At 42.7% G+C, this 22,426-nt stretch overlaps 1 protein-coding gene across 1 annotated transcript in view; it reads left to right on the top strand.

Annotated features, from left to right (window-relative positions):
• The window catches only part of PRUNE2 (prune homolog 2), a 270,779-nt gene continuing 249,452 nt past the window's right edge, over nt 1,100-22,426 (top strand). Inside the window, 1 exon segment of the mRNA XM_021065057.1 lies at nt 1,100-1,446. Within this exon segment, the coding sequence (XP_020920716.1) occupies nt 1,411-1,446 (36 nt within the window). The 5' untranslated portion in view covers nt 1,100-1,410.

The following is a 22,426-nucleotide window of genomic DNA, read 5'->3' as shown; positions in this document are numbered from 1 at the left end:
AGCTGTGGTGAAGGTTGCAGATGCAGCTTGGTTCCCAGGTTGCTGTGACTGTGGCATAGGCCAGCAGCTACAGCTTTGATTTGACTCCTAGCCTGGGAACCTCCATATGCTGCGGGTGTGGCCCTAAAAAGACCAAAAAAAAAAGACGAAATAAATAAATAAATAATAAATTAAAGTGCTCTCGGGGTTGAGCTCACCTCATTAAGCTGATAGCTGAATTGTGAGTTAGCCAGGCAGTGGGGGCTGGTGAGAGTGCAGGAAGGGTATTACAGGCAGATAGATGTGCCAAGGCCCAGATGTAAGAGAGAGCCTGAGGTATTATCTGGGGCTCTGATGAGGCTAGAGAGTACACACAACAAAATTCTGCAGCTTGAAATAAGGTTCATAGCTATAGGTTTCTGTGTTTGTTGCAGTACTTCTTAAACTTTAATGTATATGGAAATGATATAAGGATCTTGTGAAAACACAGACCCTTATGCAGTAGGAAGGTTATGTTGCCCTCTCAGTTCTTGAACATATTGTCAGAGTGGATGAGGACTGCAGAAGACTACGTGTCCTTAGCCCCAGGACCGATATAAGGACACCCAGTTGGGGTGAACCGCAGAGGACCGTTGCTGAGCAGGTACATTTTGAGGGTAAGGAGGAAAGATGTAGCCTAGCACAACCTCCTAGCCTTCTCTTCTGAATATTTTCCATCAAGGTCGTACTGCTTTTAGCTCAGCAGTAACCCCTCCACCCCTCAATCTAGCTGAGTGCATCCCCTAGCCATGCCAGCAGAGCCAGATCATTAAGTGACCGCTGGAGCTCTCTGTAACCTGCCAGTCAGCCAGGGAGGCGCTGGCCAAGGAGGGGGGGCCCTCTGGGGCCCTTTTCCCCCTCTCCCCTTCTTTCTATCTCTCCCAGCTGACAGCAGCGGTGCCTGCGGCAGAGCCTTCCTCTGCAGCAGCCCCTTGCACTTGGCTCGCACTTCTGGGCGCTGTCCATGGTTGCAGTATCTTTCAGCGCGCCACGTCAGGAGGCCTCAGCTGGGCCCTGCGATTGGCGGAGGAGCCCCTCGCCATCCTCCAGCACCCCCGCCCCCGCGCCCCGGCCCCGGAACTCTGGCCCCGCAGGCGCGTGCCTGTCAGCGTGTGGGGCGCGCCCTGGGGCTCCCGGGCGTCACACCCACTTTCCTTATTAGGGCAGAGTCGGGAGCCCAGAGCTGGCGTCTGGGAGCGGGGTGGGGCGGGAGCCCTGGGAGGCGACAGCCGAGGGCGCAGCCACAACCTCAGCCGCCTCCGAGCGGTAGGAGGGAGCAGCAGCTTGCTGCGCTCAGAAAGGCCACTTTGCGGGGACCCGGCTCCTCTCGCCCGGGAGGAGACAGGCCTCCGCGCCCTCCGGGTACCCCTGGTCCAACCCTCTTGCCACGACATGGAAGAATTTTTGCAACGCGCCAAGTCTAAACTGGTAAGTTGAGGGAACAAGGCTGTGTGCGTTGGTGCGCGCGTGTGCTGATGCAGGGCACTGCAGCAGAGGAGAAAGAAACAACTTTGCCACTTAGTTGTCAGGGTGTGTGGGCTGTTCCCCTGGAAAGAATCTCTGGAACTCAGGTGCTTGCTGCAGGCATTTTGTTTCCATAATCCTACCCCACAGCCGGGCTTCCCGTGTGGCTCACAACATAATCCTACCCCACAGCCAAAGCGCCGGGCTGAGAGGTGGTCGTAACCTGGCTGAAGTTGGATGTTGTATACAGCTTTGGTCTCTTTGGTTTAAGGTTGGAGAGAGGCAGATTCAGTTAAATCTGCAGTTTGCTCCCCCAGGCTAGAGGATAAATGGGTGTGGTGTTCCTTGCGGAAAAAGAGCCCAGCTGTCTGCAGATTCAGTACACAAAAGTGTAAAAGGAAAAGAAGCTGTACTTTAGCTGGAGGGGGTGGCAAAACGTTAACTAAGGAAATCAGGGTGCCGGCTGAGAGGAACATGTGCAAATGTTCTGTTTACCCATGCATCCCTCACATAGAGCTTGCTCCAGTGCCAGAGTTAGGGATATTCGAATGTGAATTGGCTCTCTGGTCCTTATTCAGATCTATAACTTGGGGCAGAAGCAGAAGGGGGAAAACCCAACTGTTGCTGGTGATGTGGGGTCTGCCAGACTGTCCTTCTCTTGGGAGGTGACCAGTATGTTGGCCAGCTCTGTTTAACTGTACCACTGTCCAAAGAGTGAAGGGTAATTTCATTGTGTATATTGACAGTTGCTACGTGTTCTGGAACAACAGATTCTAGCAGTTTCCTAAGTCCAAATTGTTTTGGCTTTCCAGCATTGCAGTAATGAACATAATGGAAATGTTGCTGTTTCGGCACTTCAGAAAAAAAGCTTTTGCCCATTTGGAAGCAATATCTTTAATGAACAGTGAAAGCACCTTTTACAGGCCTGGCATGGGAGGAAATGCATAATTCATGTTGCCTTTAACCTTTATAGAAGCCAAAATATAGAGTCTGCATAAAGATGACGTCTTAATCACAAGGCAGGATATTTACAGGGTTATTATTGTAGCTCATTTACCCTTACACAGCAAAGGGAATGAAGATAAAGGTGTGATTTTCACACAGATTTAACTGTAAGTATCTTTCAAAAGACCATCAAAGTTGATTAATGCTATTATAATTACGTTTTCTACCTTAAGCCCCCCAGAGAGTTGGTAGTTTGTGGTGATTTTGGAATTAAGAAGGTTCGTGATCATTTTTGTGTTTATTGCTGACACTTTTATAGGTTTACTTGAGCACACGAAGGAAAAAACTGATTGCAGATATCCCATGCATTTCTGATAGTATAAATACACTCTTTGTTCTTTACCTGACAATGAGTGAGAGACAGTAAAAAAAGGTCAAATTTGGCAATTTACTCTTTTTTTCAGTGAATGAAAATGTGGTGATCAACAATCATGCACTTTTAGACTGCACTTGTGCTCCATTCCCATAATATTGATTTTAATAACAAACATTTAGATTGTGGGGTCTGATGTGAGAGATTTGTCTCATTTTTAAAGAGCAATCGCTGGAATGGAAAAACTCCCTATTTCGGAGTAATCAGTTAAAGGTAATGTGTGAGTTTGTTTACTGAGTCCCTTCATTAGATGATCAATTGCTCTCTATCATTAAAATACGAAAAAGAAGTAGTTGTTTGAAATACTGTTCCCAGTTTCCTGCTTTAGCTAGAAGAACAATTACTGCTAATTTTATTTCTTCTTGGAATAGATTTCTTAGCCTTTCAATTCAGCCATAGTAAAGGTGTTTGGGTCACTTTTTAGTGTCACATTTCCCTTGACAAATTATATTTTCTAGGTAAATAGAAATTTTACTTAATATGCAACCTTCAACCATAGTAGTGGATAAACATTTTGTTTTAGAGGATACTCTTTGTTTAGGAGGAAAAAATTAAGTTGATAATTAAGCCATTCACTTGTGGGAAGTTTATTCATAATAAAAATGTGGATTTTAAAAAATTAGATTAATCCTCTGGAAAGCATTATAAGGAGAAGAAAATTATTATGCTGATTTTCACTTATGCTTTATTAGACCAGAATTAGATAGAATTTAGGTATTATGTTCATGCCATTTCCCATCAGAAATTGATATAGGTTTTCTGTATACTTTTAAAAAGTCTAATGGACAGGTTTTTTCCTACCTACTTAACTTCTTGTTTTGATGTTCTATAGATATGATATGTATCTTTTAATGGTTTGAAATAGCCAGTGTCCCTTCAAAATCTTAATGTTACTGAACCAAACTGGAGTCCGCTTACCTGTGTGCAGCAAAGTCAATCTACGACACTGGGTTGTGAAGGGAAGTGCAATGTTTACTGCAAGGTGCCAAGCAGGGAGTCCAGATAGTTAGTGCTCAAAAAGCCTGACCTCCTCATGACTTTTAGGAAAAGGTTTTTAAAGACAGGGTGAGGAAGGGGCGTTGTAGGGTACATAATCAACTCACGGACATTCTTCTGATTAGTTGGTGGTGAGGTGATTGGGAGTCAACATCATCAACCTTCTGGTTCCAACTGGCCTGGGGTCTGCGAGTTGTGGGCATCATATAGTTAACTTCTTCCACCCGAAGGGGATTTCTGTATCTGCAAAACAGCTCAAAGGATATGGCTTTGAATATTATCTGCAGCCCTTGAGAGGGAACTCAAGGTTCTTGACTTTGTTTAATGGCAAAACTATTATTATTTTGCCTCTTTTTTTTTTTTTTTTTTGCTCTTTTGTCTTTTGAGGGCTGCACCCATGGCACATGGAGGTTCCCAGGCTAGGGGTTGAATTGGAGCTGTTGCTGCCGGCCTACGCCAGAGCCACAGCACTGCCAGATCCAAGCTGCATCTGTGACCTACACCCAGATCACGGCAGTGCTGGATCCTTAACCTACTGAGCAAGGCCAGGGATTGAATCCGCAACCTCATGATTCCTAGTTGGATTCGTTTCCACTGTGCCACAGCGGGAACTCACTTATTATTTTGTCTTGATTGTTTTCCTTTCTTTCTGCATTTTCTCACTTCTCTGATTAAATTTACTCTTTGAAACTCAGGGAAGGCTTAGGAAGCTAAAGTTTTCTACAGACAAGAGGCAGCAGAGATCATGTGCTGGGGGTGGGGGAGGGTGGGGCATGGGGTCTGTTCCAGGAAGGCCCCACAGGGTCCTGCTCTGAGACATTAACACAACCTCCTCATCACTGGAGCTAGCTAATTTCAATAGACCAAAGGGATTTTAAAGTGCAAAATAGAATTGCTATTAGCCATAGGTAAAATCTCTAATAATCAAAATTTTGGGAGTTCCCGTTGTGGCTCAGTGCTAATGAATCCGACTAGTATCCAGGACTCGGGTTCAATCCCTGGCCTTGCTCAGTAGATTAAGGATCCAGCATTGAAGTGAGCTGTGGTAGCTCGGATCCCATATGCCCCAGGTGCAGCCCTAAAAAGACAAAACAAACAAACAAACAACAAAACCAACTTTGCAGAAATTGTTTGTATTATGCCCTTTCTTTTGACTAGAGGCATTTATTATTCATCTGTCATTGTGAAGAGAGAAGAAACTTTGCTATTCTAGGCCAGGCCCTGGGGCTGAGCAGAAATCTTTGAAGAAGGGATACTTTTAATTTTTAATCAGGTAGTTTGGAGCTTATTTCTCTTCAATTGGAAGGGCAGTCTCTTCATTCTCTTTTTCACCCCAGTTCTGCTAGTCCTTAAACTGAGGTTGATTCACTTACATAATCCCATCCTGCTTTTCCCTAAATCTCCCTTCCCATACTCACCCTTCATTCTTGAAAATATGTGGTATTTATCAGAAATGGCAAAAGTTAACCTTAAGTGTGGCCTCAGAGAGATCACCGATACCTGGAGCTCCAGTGCTTCTCAAGGGGGCCCGCCTCTTGCCTGGTTCAGACAGGTGTGGGTGCCTAGAGCTTCTGTGTAGAACACCTTGGCTGAATTTGGAGGGCAGCAAGGAAAACAGTCACTCCTCCCAGGCACAGTCTCCAGAAATGGTGCTTTCTTGGCAAGTAGGGAGCCCATGCAATTATTGTTAGAACAGTCAAGACAGTGGAGTAAGCACTTTGAGAGAAGCCCCTGAGGCAGTAGAACCGGTAATTAAAGGATAATGCTTGTTACCTGGGTTCTCTCCCCTATGAGAGAACCCAGCTATGTTTCTGATCTGTGTACTCACAACTAGATCTAGAAATAAGAGTGGAAACACATTTTCTTTTTCTCCTGCCAGTGCCCACTTGGCTTTTTCCCCACACCTGCCCATTTCAAGCTGTAAGAGGGACAGAGATCAAATCCTTAAATGCTTTCCATTTTTTGGTTATGCCATTTCCAGGGTGGTGATTTAGTCATTTTTGGTTACACTCTTTCTATGATAAAAACTGAAGATGAGTAGGGAATGAGGGCTCCGAGCCCTAGGATGTGATTTGGGAAATGTCCTCCAATTTCATAGTGGTCAGCTCAAAAAAGTATTCAAGCCAAGACAACCTCATGATGGCAGTTAATCATCCATGTTCCCATGAACTCTGGAGAAAAAGATGAAATTAATGAGGAATCAGCCCCCGCCCCCGGGATTGTGGTTTGCAGGAAGCCAGGGTCCCCACTCTGGGTAAACTGGCCAGTGATCCTCTCCCACTGTCAGCCCCCACCAGCTGAGGCAGTTCAAACAGCTGCTCCGGGTGAGGATCACAGCAGCCAGCATGCTCAGATGGGGGTCATGAGCCAGCACTGAGGGGGTGCGTGGCAGGAGTGTCAGCTGCCAGCAGAAAGTATACAGGGGACACCAATATCCCAGGAATGCTGTGGGGAGAGGGTCACCATTACCCTTAGAGTCTTGGGAATGCATTTGCCACTTAAGCAGTGACAGCTGCAGACAAAGGGCTCATTTCTGCAGTGGGAATTGGTCAATACATGGACTTCTGTAGAGGAAAAATTCTGGTTGATTCTAAATGTCAGCTTATACTCTGTGGTATGTGGCACAGGGACAAGAAAGCATATTCAAAACTCTAAATGAACAACCACATTAGAGTTGATAGAGGAGATTGGTTTTTTGAAAAAAGAAAAACACTGCAGCATGTCTACAGAGGAATCATCTTGATTGGAAATTGGAGAAATGTATTCTTCCTGATTTCCTTTATAGGGACAAGGTTATGTGTGCCCATGAAAAACATCTTTAAAATGAATGTTCCCTACCTTTTAAAAAGCCGCTGTGGTAAGGACTAGGAATGATGGAGATGCTGGCAGAGCACTTTCATTTGGAAAGGTGAGCTCATTCTGATCACAGACAACAGGATCAACTCCCTCCCCATCATAAGTGAGGGCTGATGCACTTGAGACTGTGCCATAGCATTCCTCAGTAAGAAACTCAGGAATCCAAAGCACTTCTGTGAATGTGCTGCCACCCTCCTTAGGGGCTGATGAGAAAGGAGCCCTTGGTTGCTTTAGTCCTGAAGTCAGCTCCATTTCTCACTGCCTGAGCTTGCAAATGGAGAGCTGTACTTTGTCCCAGCCCCAGGGCCTGCAGAGAAGAACCGGACTTTTTCAGCATAAATCTCAGAGTGGATTGGATTTCCTCAAAGATAAATAATTGGTCACTGCTGTTCAGATAGCACCTTGGGTCTGAGAGACTATAATCAGGTAAGCAAGGATACCCTTTAATCAGAAATTTGGGGAATATTTTATGTTAACTAGGTAAAAGGGTGACAGCTTTGGTATAATTTGTTTGTTTCTATGTAGCATGTATCTAGGAGGATATTGACAATGTTTGGTGTTTGGTGTATGAGTCTGGGGAGTTCTTATATACAATAGTAGTTTGGTGATAGGACATCGTTCTTATCTTACGTCTACTCCTTCCTCGGATACTAAGTGAGCAGAGAAAAGGGTGAGGGATGAATACCTGGGTCTGACTGAAGGCTGCAAGATAAAAGACCATCTGGGACCAGAGAGGTAAAGTGCATGGTGTTGCTTTGGTCATTGATTCTTTTAGAACCCTGGGGTTTATGGGAGAGTCATGGTGTTTGGAGTCATCTTTGAAAAGAAACTGGGCAGCAGCAGGGCTGATGAATTTAGAAGGCAGCATTCACATGAACTTTGATATGACTGGCCCCTCTGGGTTTGTGCAGTATGCAGCCTGCACACTCATACATGGCTGCCCTGCCATGAGTCCCAGCATAGCCTCCTTGAAATCTCTGGCAATATTCCAAATTCATTTCTGTCTGAGCTCTATGTCTGTGGGCTTCAGTTTCCAGGGCAAAGTAATATTTCTTCTCCAGGACTCTTGGGAGGCTAATTGGGCACTAGATTGCCTTGAAAAATCATACCCACTTAGGCTGGGTTAGAAAAACTAAACTGATAATACAGCCTTGGGTTTTTTATCTGAAAAATGGGATAATGATACCTACTTTGCAGCTTTGTCATAAAAACAAATTAATGTACCTACTGCCCTCAGCACAGAACCTTGAACTATGGCTGTTTCTCTTCATTTTGACCCCAAGCTGGTCCTTTCCTGCAGTTCCTTATCTCTGTGAATGGTGTTATTATTCATTCAGTTTCTCTACCTGGGAACTTCCTTGTCTTCCAGACCTTCTCCACCCACCATATCCCAGACATTGCTAAATCATCCAGATGACTGCAGTGGCCAGCTAACCAGTTGGTCTCCTGCAAACCACTCTCCCACTGCTGCCAGGGAGATCATCATGAAAGCATTTCTCGCACCTGTGCCATCCATAACTCCCTTAGATCCTTATCATCACTTTCCATTGCTCTTAGGAGAATGGACAACACTCTAAACCTGACCCTGGGATCTGGCCCATCTGCTCTTCCCTTCGGCTTGCTTCTTCTACTGCTCCTCTAAGCTTAACTAACTCCTGCCTCTTCTTCAGATCAGGTGAAAAAGAAAAGAAGCCTTTGCTGAATTACCCCTTCCCATCCAACCTCCCCACTTCCTCAGTCTAAGTCAGGTTTTGGGGTGATGTTTTTAGACCATTTATCTCAGCATGTTATTATATTTCTCTTGGGCGTATTTGTTTGATTAATGAGAGTAGGGACCAGGGGCTTTGTGTGGGTTTTTTCACACTTTACCTCCAGAACCTGATACAGTGCCTGAAGCTCAGTAAGTAGTTTTTGTTTGTTTGTTTGTGGAGCTTTTGGGAGCAGTGATTAATCGTGCCACATTATCTTTAATTAACTACAAAGACCCATAAAATCATGTTATCTAGTGATCATTTCACTTACTGCTCTGTTTGGCTGACAGTCTCTTACCTCTGTCTTCAGCAGTGGTGAGACAGGTCTCTTTTTTTGCAGAGAAGAGAAATCCATGGTTTGTTTCTTTTGCAATAATAAAAATGTTGGAGAGCAGGGAGGCAAAGATGTTGCTGTTGGCATCTTTCACATCATTCACACCAGGAAAACCGGGTTGTCTCTTTCTCTTGGTGATAGCACCAAAATCATTTGTTGAAACTGGCCATCTTGGAGTTCCTGTCGTGGCTCAGTGGTTAACAAATCCGACTAGGAACCATGAGGTTGCAGGTTCGATCCCTGGCCTTCCTCAGTGGGTTAAGATCCGGCATTGCCGTGAGCTGTGGTGTAGGTCACAGACGCAGCTCAGATCCTGCGTTACTGTGGCTGTGGTGTAGGCTTGCAGCTACAGCTCCGATTAGACCCCTAGCCGTGAACCTCCATATGCCGAGGGATCGGCCCAAGAAATGGCAAAAAGACAAAAACAACAAAAAAAAAGAAAAAAGGAATTGGTCATCTTGCCAGTCTCCAAATAAGTCTGAATGGCGATGATTACTTTGAAGGAGGTCAGGCTAGTGGAAGTTTCAAGCATCACAGGTCAGCAGATGAGGGATTCCTTTTGTGCCCACAAAGATCTTTCTTACTTTGCACAGGTTGTACTTGTCTCCTCAGGGGTAATTTGATGACCAGCAAAGCAATGCTTTGTGACACGGACCAGACAGAAATTCTCCTTGTTCTTTTTTTTTTCTTTTTTTTACTATTAAAAAAAATTTATATTATAGTTGTTTACAATTTTGTCAATTTCTAATGTACAGCAAAGTGACACAGTCATACATCTATACAAACTCTCTTTCTTGTATTATCTTCCTTCATGTTCCATCACAAGTGATTGGTTGTAGTTCCCTGTGCTATACAACAGGATCTCATTTTGTTATTTCCTTTTTATTTTTTAAATTATTTTTAAATTATTTTTATTTTTTTCCATTATAGCTGGTTTATAGTGTCTGTCAGTTTCCTACTGTACAGCAAGGTGACCCAGTCACACATACATATATACATTCTTTTTTATCACATTATCATACTCCATACTTAAAACTAGCAGGGTGGCCTCTCTGAATTTGGACTTTGGCATCAATCTTATGGAACCGCTGTATGCAGGTCTTCTTTACTTCATTTGCTGTCAGGGAATACTTAAGTCTGTTCCTTAGAAAAAGATGAGGGGGAGACACTCTCTTAGCTTGTGGGGCCAGTTGATGGATGATGAGCAAGCACACCATCGGTTTACTTGGCATCTGATGCTTTGGGGCCACTACATGCTTCAGGGGCTTCTTGGGACCATGGGCCATCACTGTGCTAAAGCACAAAAAGAACAAAGCATTTTTAGGATGAATGAAGCCATAAGGCAAGAAGCTTGCACAAAGCATAAGACATTGTAGTGGCTCAATAAAAATGAGTAAGTGGATGAACAGGTGCCGACTTCTAGAGCATCTGAACGAGGGCTGGCTGGTACACAGGAATTCTGGTTATTTTGCTAGAAGGAGGTCAAGGAATGCCATATAGCACTTTGTATATGGTATGTATGTCACTCATTACAGCAAAATAATGAGGCTAGTTTTTGTGCACAGTTGCTTGGAATCTGTTAGTATTGCAATTTAAGCATGAATGGAGTGGAAAGAGAGGAGTAGATTGAGGCACTCTGCAAAAACCATAGTGGCCAGATCAGCAAATAGAGTGGAACTTTTAGAATATTACATCTCCTGGTATGTGATTCAAAGGTGAAAAATTGGACTCCCCCAGTCCCTACCACCCCACCAAGCTTTCCCAGATTGTTCTGCTGCCTCTGGGCTGGTACCAATGTCATGAGAGAGCTTGGCACAGAAGATTTTCAGTTATTGAAGGCTTTTCAGATTGGCCTCATGAGAATTTCTGTCCAACTCTGGCACTGACCTCATTGCATGAGATAAGCCTACTCATGGTCCCAAGTCAGATCCGTTGTCCAACGAGCAGAACTGTTCATAGCACAACATGATCCTGGTCCTCCACTTCATCTGACTCTCAGAGGTGTGATCAGACTTTCCCAAATACTCTTATCAGCCTGTAATGCAAGAGTCTTTTTGAGAGGATGGTGTCTAGAAAAATTGCCTCTCTTTGTCTCCATTCATTCTCTCTATCTGTTATTTTGATGGCCATAAAGCTCAAAGCTGTGTTGGTATTTAATTTCCTTAGCCTAGTATTTCTGAAATAAGTTTTTCTTATTTTTATCACTTAGTTTCTATCTTCTTATACTTGTTTTAATGTTCTTTTGCTTTAATGCATATGCATCTTTTATTGAGAGTGGCTTGTCTTTTTTGGACACTGGGAAGAATCAATAATATATTTTATAATAACATATATGATCTTGAATATATTTTGGTAACAGATCTGGTCTAGTTCAGGGTTCATCTACTCACAAAAAGAATTAGATTTTTTTTAGTAATTCGGAATATTGTTTGGGGGCTCCAAAAAAAGTAGCTGAGCATAGACATCAACACAATCCAAGTCGTATTGTGTTCTCATCCTTAGTGACTGGTGACTTCCCTGGGAGCAATAGTGATCACACAGCCCTACATCTGAGCCCACAACCTGGAAGCTAAGAAGCAGCCCATAGTGGAAGCTGCCAGCCCCGAAGGGAAGATTTAAGAAGAATTTCATAGAGCCTTTCTGGATCTGGAGGAACCTTAGCAGTCCTTTTGTACTCCAGCAGTTCTTTCCCCTAAATGCCAGATGACGTGATGGCTAACAGCATGAGCTCTGGAGCCACATGTCTGATTTCAAAGCCTGCCTCTGCCATTTTTACTTACCAGTCAAGCATCCATAATGTTTTGTGATTCACTGGGTCTCGGTTTCCTAATCTGTCAAATGAGAACAATAATATATTATGGCTGTTGTAGGTGTGTACATACTAAGGCAAGAGTATCTCCTACACCCACAGTAATAAAAAAAACGAAAAGGGCCACGGTGAGCAGGAGAGTCAGGAAGCCCTATTTACATTTTATAGAAACAGGGATGATTTTTAGCTCCTTTTAGTTCAGCTAAAATTTATTGACTGTCTAACAAGCATGTAAGACATTTCTCTAGGTAATACAGTTTTCTGCCTAGTACCCCAAAATGGTTGTAAAAGGTAGCTGTTATTTTCCTTTCACAGTTGAGGAAACTGAGGCTCAGTGGGGCAAGAGGTTTGCCCAAGGCCTCACAGCCAATAAAGAACAGAGCCAGACTTTGTTCTCAGGGCATCTGACTCCCATTTCAGGACCCTCTGCCACCTCTGTGAGTGCCTCTTCCTATCCGGTCTCCTGGGATATTTAATTCTCTTTAAATAAAAAGTGAGCAAGTTGGCAGGTTTCTGGGAGGGTTGAGTAGCATGTTCACCTTGACCCTAGAAAGGTTCACTTCTCTGTGTTGACTGTTTTATATTTAAAACCCTTGGACAACTGAATAATCAACCAATGTATTATTGGGGGACCTTCTATGAGAAAAATACCGTGCTGGGCTGTTTACGATTTGGTTGAATAAACTGGGAGACTGTTTCACTGTATGCCCATATGAAAGAAAAATAAAAAAACCTAAAAAACTATTTGCAAGATAGGGTGCATGACTAGCTGACTAGCTTTTAGAGTGACTAGAAGTATTGTGGGTGTTTAGTGAATTTTTCATAAGAATGGCTTTTTAAAAAAGTTGGAAGTTGTCCCTTATTTGCCATAAGATTGTGAGCACAACTTTTGGTTTTCTAGATTCCTTCATTGTTCTTTTTTTTTTTTTTTTTTTTTGACAAATGACCAAGCTTTCAGTGTCCTAAATTAAGTTTCTTCGGCTGTTTCTTATGCTGAAAACTGATATATGAAAATATGTGCAAACATTATTTTGATTTAGAAACATTTAGATTTAGTAGTATTATATATAACTAAAAGTAATTAATATAGTGAAGTTCTCAAAAAATGCATTTTTTAGCCAAAACCTTTCCTCTGTAATTTTATCATTACGTTAATTTCCTTTCTTCTTTCCATTTTCTTTATGAATAATTTTTTTTTTTTGTCTTTTGTCTTTTTTTAGGGCCGCACCCGCAGCATATGGAGGTTCCAGGCTAGGATCTATTGAAGCTGTAGCTGCTGGCCTATGCCAGAGCCACAGCAACGCCAGATTGGAGCCTCATCTTCGACCTACACCACAGCTCACAGCAATGCTGGCTCCTTAACCCACTGAGCAAGGCCAGGGATCGAACCCACAACCTCATGGTTCCTAGTTAGATTCGCTTCCGCTGCGCCGATGGGAACTCCTTTATGAATAATTTACAGTTAAATGTGAACACCAGTTCAAATCCCAAATTCTGAATATAGTGTAAAGTACCCTTTTAAACTTACTGTTAATATCGGTTTCCATATGGTTACCAAACACATTCACATACATTATTTTTTTTAATTAGAGTTTATTTACAGCATTGTGTTAGTTTTAGCTATATAGCACAGTGATTCAGTTATACGTATATATATGTATATTCTTTTTCAGATTCTTTTCCTTTATAGGTTATTACAAAACATTGAGTATAATTCCCTGTGCTATACAGTTAGTCCTTGTTGGTTATCTATATTTTGTATAAAGTGGCGTGTATCTGTTAACCCCAAACTCCTAATTTATCCCTCCCCCCTTCCCCTTTGGTAACTGTAAGTTTGTTTTCTATGACTGTGGGTCTATTTCTCTTTTGTACATAAGTTCATTTGCATATTTTTTCCTTCATTGTTGTTACTGTCTTGCTGGAGATAGAAAAGATGGGTTTGATTGAGTGAGTGGGTATAGGTGGGGTGAGTTCAGCCCAGGGGGGCACAGGTAGCAAGAAGAGCTGAGATTAGGACTCAAGTTCTTCACTGTCTGCGCTTTACTTCTGCCAGCTTAATGGTGCCTCAGAAAACTTCTGGTTATACCCAAGATGCATATAGCAGTGGAAGAAAAGAGGGAGAAAGGAAAGAAGGAAGATGGAAGTGGAATTAGAAGGGAAATAGGAGAAAAGGAAAGAATAACAGGATTCAGGGGAGGCAAGTTTGAAAAGTGATGAGACATAGAAAAAATACTTCCCAAAGCTCAGGATGAAATAGTTTGCCAGAGCAAGAGTTTGTATGTCTGGAGTTCATTTATTTGGCCACAGCAGCCAACCCAGAATCTCCAGAAAACTGGAAATTACACAAGGGCAGTTCTCCTTCAGACAGCTGCAATTGATTATTAAAAACATAGCTTTAGAATTAGTTCTTTTTTTGCTGTTTAGGGCCGCACCCGCAGCATATGGAAGTTCCCAGGCTAGGGGCAGAATCAGAGCTATGGCTGCTGGCCACAGCCACAGCCATAGCAACACGGGATATGAGCCACGTCTGCGACCTGCACCACAGCTCATGGCAATGCCGGATCCTAACCCACTGAGCCACTAAGGGAGGCCAAGAATCAAACCCGCCTCCTCACGGACCCTAGCTGGGCTCATTAACCACTGAGCCATGAAAGGAACTCCCCAGAATTAGTTCTTTTCTCACAGGACAATTCCCCAAATTCTCTGAGCCCACTGGTGAATACCTGTAAGTCGTTCAGAGAATGTTGGGAATGTAGCAAAGACCCACAGATGTTAGCCCTCATCATCCTCTTCATTACTTCATTTGCACTTTGACAGGATACTTACAAGCTTGGTTTCTCAGAGAGGAGGTGATGGAAGAAAGAGTTGTCAGTGGCTGTAATTGTTGATAACTTTCAGTAGGGGAACTGCACAAACAAAATCAAGCAGAACCTTTAAGAAGTGGACACAGGTTGTCATTCCATCTGATATAGGGTAAAGAGTCCTAAATACCTGCACAGCCTCTGTAGCCATACCATCAGTAACATGAAGTTCACGGTAATGACCTTGAATAATCAAGGAAGAAAAATCGTTTAAGCTCGGTATCCTGTTTAAGAAAAAGGTGAGGTACGTATGGAATTGCAGGGAAAAAAATCCAACACGGGTAATTAAAATAGAAACAAATAGAACAGAAATCGTCACATGGAGGATAAACTTCAGCTGTTTGGAAAAGTCCCTTGCACAGATAGCCTTGTTCTTAGGCTCAGCTCAATATGTGAAATGTCATGGCTTATAGCAAGTGGTCATGCGTCAGAATGGAGAGTAGCAATGCTAAAGATGTGAGCCTGATGTGGGGAGGCAGAAACAGGCTCCTGGCACGGCGGGTACAAGATGTAAGAAGCCCCACCCTCCAGCGCATCCTGAGTTGAGAACTTACTCTGGTTCTGGACTCCATGGAGAAGTTGTGGCAAGGACCATGGGTCTGTAAACTAAGATTCCTAAGAACAGCCAGCAAGGAAGGGGCAGCCTGGTAATGGCCTCTCAATTATCTGAAAGGTTTTCATGGGAGATTTCTCACTCATTTCCTTCTTTTAGTTGAAAAAAAAAAAAGCAGGACTTGAAGACTAAGTGGCTTCTTTTTAAAGAGGCCCATCAATTCAATTAGGTCTTTGTTTTCGCTCTAAAAAATGATTAATTAATTTCAGGGTGCAAAAAAAGAGAGCTGTGCGTGCTTGCTTCTTGGTTTACAAAATGGAAAAGAAGGAAGGGCTGGAGCAGGAGCTTAATGAAGGAGCATTTTGCCTTCCTTGTGCCCTTTCAACAAATTTTCTCCAGCAAGTGGCCAATGCTGCCAGCCAGGCCAGCACCAGATTCTGGGAGGACAGAGGTGTCACGACAAATGGATAGATTAGCTGTTCTCCTGCCATCCCATCCACATGTCTGAGACCTTCCTGGGACAGCAGTGTCCCTGAGTCCCTCTCCAGGGAGGCCGGGACAATTCACTCTTTGGTCCCTGTTCCCTACTTAGTGAACACTTTCATCTTCCCTTGGTCCTCAGCAACCTGGTTTGGTTTGTCTGCAGCATTTTCTGGCTAAAGCACCCTTGGGCAGCTACCCTATAAACAGACTCTCAAAGCCACTGCCTTTCGGAGGCTTGTATTCTTTCAAAGAAAGGCACGCAGGATTTTGACTGATCCTTGTGGATTAAGTACAAGCCTCAACTCTAGTTCAGGTTTTGGTGTGTGTGTGTTTGTGTGTGTGTGTGTGTGTGTGTGATTTTATTTTTTCAGAGAAAGACAGATTGAGGGGATAGAATACGTAATGGATTTGACACAAGTCTAATTGACGTGTTGTTATTTGGAGGAATAAGAAGAAATAGAAGGTAAATTATTTTATATGATTTCTGTTGACAGTGTATCCTTAGCTGACCAGGTTTTGTTTATCTTTTGTGTGTTTGGCAAGATCACTGGGAGAACTTTTTTTTTCCCCTTTGAGAGAGTAGGCAAATTGAAAGCATGGTCATAAGAAATGTACATAGGTCATAGAAAAAGATGAACAAGAGGAAGTATTTTATTCTGTAGCTGAATGTTTCTTCTATTCTTTAGTTGTGAATTTGCCTTGTAAGACCAACATAAAGCCATGCTCGAGGCAAAGCTACCTCATTGGTCTGGAACTGGTCACGAACTTGCCACTTGGCTGGTCTCCCTGGATCACAGCCTGAAGCGCCATCACCCTTGGCTCCAGCCTCCAAAAAAAATCCAGACATAAACTCACTGTGGCGGATGCAGATCAAAATGCCATTTCAAACATTTTGAAAAATTCATTAGCTCTCCAAAGTGTTATGTCACTCTGAGCTCTATGAGGGGGCAAAATGTATTTCTCACATCTGTAGAATTATTTTAGGCCAAAATAGCCTTCTGACCAAGCATGACATTGCCATAAAAACCAATTCACATGCACAGGGTTTCAGAGGGTAGGATTTACACAAACTGCTCTGATGAATCCCATAAACACTGAGTCATGCTTCTTACTCCTGGCCTCTTTGTTGGACTTTTGCTCTCAGGAAGATTTATATGTAGCCACCCTGATTGCTGCATCCCCCTGGACATACCCTGGCCTGTCTCTTCTGGGAGGGCTGTGGAAACAGGCACTAGGATTCTACGTGTTTAAATATGGCCTTCTATAGCTGTAGTCTTTTGTAAATGATTTCTTGCTTTGTTGGCTATTTTAATCATAGACTACATCTGAAACTATTAGAGAAGGATAGAGCTTTAACACTGAAATGGTGACTTTAAACTGTCTTTTTTGATCTGCTAATATTCTATTTTAGCCTTAATTTATTTATAAAATAATAAACATTAGCAAATTTGGTAAATAGAGGAAAGCTGAAAATGAACTGTAAATAATAGAAAAAAAACTAAAACTCAAAATTACCCACTTCCATTGAAGGATGACTGTTGGCAATATTTTGGCTAGTAGTTTTCTTAGCCTTTCTTTCCTATGTGTAGGCTAAGATATCCTAAGGCATAGGATATTCATAGGTCTTGGTACCCTGATTTTTATTTTACTTAACATAATTTGTTAAATATTTTTCTATGCATAGCATTCTGAATCAATAGCTTAAATAATGGCATACATATTTATTAAAAAGATAGACTGTATTAAACATTTTGATTGTCCGTATGTTTTTTTTGGTATTTTTTTTTCTTTCCGTGGCTACACCTACAGCATGTGGAAATTCCTAGGCTAGGGGTTGAATCAGAGCTGCAGTTACTGGCCTATGCCACAGCCACAGCAATGCCAGATCTGAGCCACATCTGTGATCTATGCCACAGTTTGGGGAAATGCCAGATCCTTAACCCCCTGAGTGAGGGAGGCCAGGAATCAAACCCACATCCTCATGGATACGATGTTATGTTCTTAACCTGCTGAGCCACAGTGGGAACTTCTTTTTTTTGCTATTGTTAATTATACCACAAGAATCTTTGTACCTAAAACACTTTTTCCTATTTAGGATTATGTCCTTAAAATAGCTTTTCTTTTCTTTTTCTTTTTTTTTTTTTTCTTCCAATTTTTAAGGCTGCACCCTCAGCATATGGGAGTTCCCAGGCTAGGGGTTGAACCAGAGCTGCAGCTGCCGGCTTACACCATAGCCACAACAACGCGGGATCCAAGCCACGTCTGTGACGTACACCATAGCTCCTAGAAATGCCTGACCCTTAACCCATGGAGAGAGGCCAGGATCAAACCTGCATCCTCATGGATACTAGTTGGGTTTATTATTGCTGAACCACGATGGGAATTCCCAAAATAGCTTTTCAAATATGTAATTTTTGGAGCAAAAGATATAGTCTAAAGCTTCTTGATAAATCTTTCCAAATTGATTTACGGATGAAATTTCCACCAACTTTCAAGACTCAGATTCAGAAAGGTTAACTATCCCATAGAACAATGTGACAGAGCCAAGCAAACATTTCAGGTCTCTTGACACCTAGGTCTGTGTTCCTGACAGATTTGAGAGACTGTGCACAACTATGCTAATTTAAAGGATATGAATCAGGAGTTCTCGCTAAGTTGCAGCAGGATCGGTGGTGATTTGGGAGCACTGGGATGCAAGTTCGATCCCTGGCCCGCACAGTGTGTTGGGGATCTGGCATTGCTATAGCTGTGGCTTAAGTCACACCTGCGGCTTGGATCTGAACCCTGACCCAGGAACTCCATATACCATGGGGCAGCCAAAAATGAAAAAAAAAAAAAATAGAGGATATGAATCTGATCAAATGATCTGAAGCTGCCTTGCTGCTAAATTAAGAAATCATGATACATTCTATGCCACACCAGTTACAACTGTTCTTTGAGACCATGAGGCAGAAACTAGTCTAGAGTTTCTACTTCCTCTTTTTCATTTCCTCTCTTGATTATTTCAAAATTGAGCCTTATGGAGCAGCCAAGCTAATTGCTGTTATATTTAGTGTAGTAATTCAAGCAATAGTTTTGCACTTTATAACTGCCTCCGCCTGTGTGACCTCATTTGATCAACCTTGTGTAGGACACCTGTTATTATACCTGCTTCAGAGGAGAATATGGCCAGAGAGGTGAAATCCAGTCTTGCCCAAAGACAGACAGGTGCTAAGTGGCAAGGCTGAGCTGAGAATCTGCTTCTGAGTCCCATACCTTTGTTTCCAATAGCATCTGTAGGAACAAAACTTGGTCTGCACTTTCAAAAGATAGTCTGAAGGTTTCAGTTGGGGTTTCCTGGCTTAGCTTCTTCTCCATAAGAGAAAATGGCTGAGTAAGAATGTAGAATATTTGTTCAAGAGGAGAATCCAAAGATGAAACACCTTTGTGCCAAAGCCGTGTTGCAGGACACAGCTGGAGAGCAGGCCTGTTGAGCTCTGCGGATTAGTGTGATGACCTCCAACAAACAGTTTGCAAATATGAGATTAATGGAGATGTCACTGGTGGAAACACGCTGAGCTCCACAGGCTCTGGAGACCAAGGGTCACCTGTGATGGGAAGGAGGTACCTGAGAGGCAGGTCTCTGGAGGGCCTATAGGATCATCCAACGTACCTCTGATGGGCCAGCAGGTGCCCAGATGTCGTTCTGTCAACCTTGACTGAGAGGTCTATGTAATTGGGAAATTTAATTGCCTGTAGCAGGAGCTCTTTCCTTCCTACAAAGCAGGTGCAGTTCTATCACATTCTCTCTTTCTGTCTCCACCCACCCCACCACTATTTCTTCTTTTGGATCATATTCAATAACTGGCCAAAAAACCTGAATGTATACCACATTGTTGCAATAGGGAGCGATTTTAGTTTAGTGCAGTTTAATGTCGTTTAAGCTGAATTCTTCTTTTTCAAAAGACTCACACTAAGAAACACTCATCACTGGACCAATACTTCTGATCGCCAATGGCATGGCAGAGGCCATATGCACAAAGATGAAGATTCATCGGACACAGTAGCCTCTGGATCGAGGGCTGGGATTGCCGGTATTGTCCAACCTTTCTTAATCATTTGATTAATTCACACTGGTGAAAAAAAGTGAAATATCTGAACAGAATTGAAAGGAAATTTAGGGAGGCAGAGCTCAAGGTCAGTCTGGGCTTGAAATTCTCTAATTAATGAAATATTCAGGACAGTGTTTTTTCCTTAGACCCTAATATGATTCTTAAAAAGAGGATCTATTGTCTAACAGGATGATGTGTATACAGTACCGAAAATCCTTTATAGACATTGTATTGGGAAGCTTTAATATATGCCAAGGGAAATATATTTGGGATGATATTTTCTTGTCAGGGTTCGGATGGGAGTGGAAATCACGGACTCTGAGTGTCTGAAGGGTATAGTTGTTAAATCATGCACATCTGCTGAGCAATTAGCATGCTGTGGGTCAGGAGGTGTTGGAAGCAAATCCTTGTGTGCCATGACTTCCAGCATCCAGCTCCTTTCTGATTACATTTCTTCTTTTTGAAGACATAGGGCAGAGAACCAGGAGGGCCAGCTAGGAACATTCAAATTAAGCTAGGGTCTTACCACGAAAAATATCCTTTGTTGGGACTTCTCTCTGCCCTGATTTCCTCAAAACATCTTTATGCTGCTTCTTACACCTGCTACTCACCCCTCAGTAAAACCTGCCCTTGGCCAGCAAGCAAGGGAATTGACACCTATCACTATTTACGCCAGAGCTTACCTGTGCTGTTTCCTTTGGCCTTCACAGCAATCCTTTGAGAAAGGTGTTATTATGCTCAATATGTAGAGGGGGAAACTGAGGCTCAGAGAGGTCAAGTGACTTGCTTAAGGCACACAACAGATGAATGCTAGAGCTAAATTTCTAGTAAACTGTACCTGAGGGTCTTAACTTATATTTCCATTTTGACACACCTCAGGGTGGTATGTCATTACGTCAGGAGGGGTGGTCCTTATGTAAACTTTCCTGTGCCTATGAAGCATCAGGGAATCCGGTTACAGTGCAGATTCCGATTCAGTGCAATTTGGGATGGGGCCTGGGATTTTGCACTTCTAACAAGCTCTCACTTGATGCTCATGCTGCCAGCATCACTCTCCACTGCAATTTCAGTAGTGGAGGCCCAGGGCATCAATTCATTGGGAGGCAGGAGGCACCATTCCTGGCCCCTGTGAAGCTGTGTTAGCCTCTGGAGGGGCTGGCTCCAGTGGAAACAGAATGTTTTCCCAGAGGAGGGGCTGCCTCACTGCAGTTTCCTTCTAGCAGGGGACTTGCTTCAGGAAACGCAGTGCTAGAGTCCAACTTTTTTTCCTCTTAAAACTGCTAACAGTTCCCTTCACCACTGTTTGGTCTCTCTCTTTATCTAAATTATTTAAAATTTTTCTTGTCATTATTTGATGTGGTCTTGTAGGCAGTCCTTTGGCATCTGGATTCTCTTGTATCTTCTCTTTGCTTGCCCCTCCCTCCCATTGTCAGTGGTGTACATTTGATGCAATGCTTTGTTATGGGTGGTGTTCCTTTATTATTTATGCCCTATTGTTGATGGCTTTTGCTTTGTCACGCTGCTTCTTTTTGTTCACACTCTATTTCCTACAGCCCACTTTGCCCTTTCTAATTCCTTTTCCCTAACATAGAATTCTGTTTCTCTTAACACATTGGGAGAGCCCAGAATGGCTTTCAGGACCTCATGTAGCTTGGGAATGATCAGCAGATATCTTCAGATTTTTAGGAATCATTTTAGATACGGCTTTAAAATGGTCAGCTGTTACCAGGTTATGTTTTGGTGGCAAAACTCCTCAATGGTGGTAGCTTTCAACAGTGAAGGCATATTTTCACTTGTGTTTCAAGTTGCTGAGGGTTGACTGAGACTCCAAGTGACTTCTTCCTTCTGGGATGCAGACTAACAGAGCAACAGTGGCCTAGGATAGGCTGCTTTTGGGGCAGAAGAAAAGTGAGAGCTGGTAGAGTGAAGCAGTGGTTCTTAGATGTTTTTTTAGACCAGAACCAGAATAAGCCCTTTTCACTTGTTTTTCATCAGTCAAAGCAAGTCAGGTGACCAAGCCCATTAGTAGTTGAGCAGGAGGTACACTTGTCCAACTTGTGGCAATGCATTTACAGGGATGCATTATTATCCTTCTATAAGGAGGATAATTAATATATAGAAATAATATCATAGTGTATCACGTGCTCTAAAGCTGGGATTCATCCTATCAATGGACACTGGATAGAACCACACTTACCTTCTATTAATGGTCATATCAGTGGACAAATATTCATCAAATCAAAACTTTGATTAAGAATCCTGAGATCCTACCATATGACCCAGCAGTACCACTCTTGGGCATATATCCAGACAAAACTTTCCTTAAAAAGACACACGCACCCACATGTTCACTGCAGCACTATTCACAATAGCCAAGAATGGAAACAACCCAAATGTCCATCGACAGATGATTGGATTAGGAAGATGTGATATATATACACAATGGAATACTACTCAGCCATAAAAAGAACAAAATAATACCATTTGCAGCAACATGGATGGAACTAGAGACTCTCATCCTGAGTGAAGTAAGTCCAAAGAGAAAGACAAATACCATATGATATCACTCATATCTGGTATCTAATATACAGCACAAATGAACCTTTCCACAGAAAAGAAAATCATGGACTTGGAGAATAGACTTGTGGTTGCCAAGGGGGAGGGGAATGGTATGGGATAGATTGGGGAGCTTGGGGTTAATAGTTGCTGACTCTTGCCTTTGGAATGGATAAGCAATGAGATCCTGCTGTATAGCACTGGGAACTATGTCTAGTCACCTATGATGGAGCATGATAATGTGAGAAAAAAGAATGTATACATGTATGTGTAACT

Source organism: Sus scrofa, chromosome 1 (assembly GCF_000003025.6).
Source record: "Sus scrofa isolate TJ Tabasco breed Duroc chromosome 1, Sscrofa11.1, whole genome shotgun sequence".
NCBI lineage: Eukaryota > Metazoa > Chordata > Mammalia > Artiodactyla > Suidae > Sus > Sus scrofa.
The sequence above is the reverse complement of the archived record's forward strand: the minus strand, read 5'-3'. Positions and strand labels throughout refer to the sequence as shown.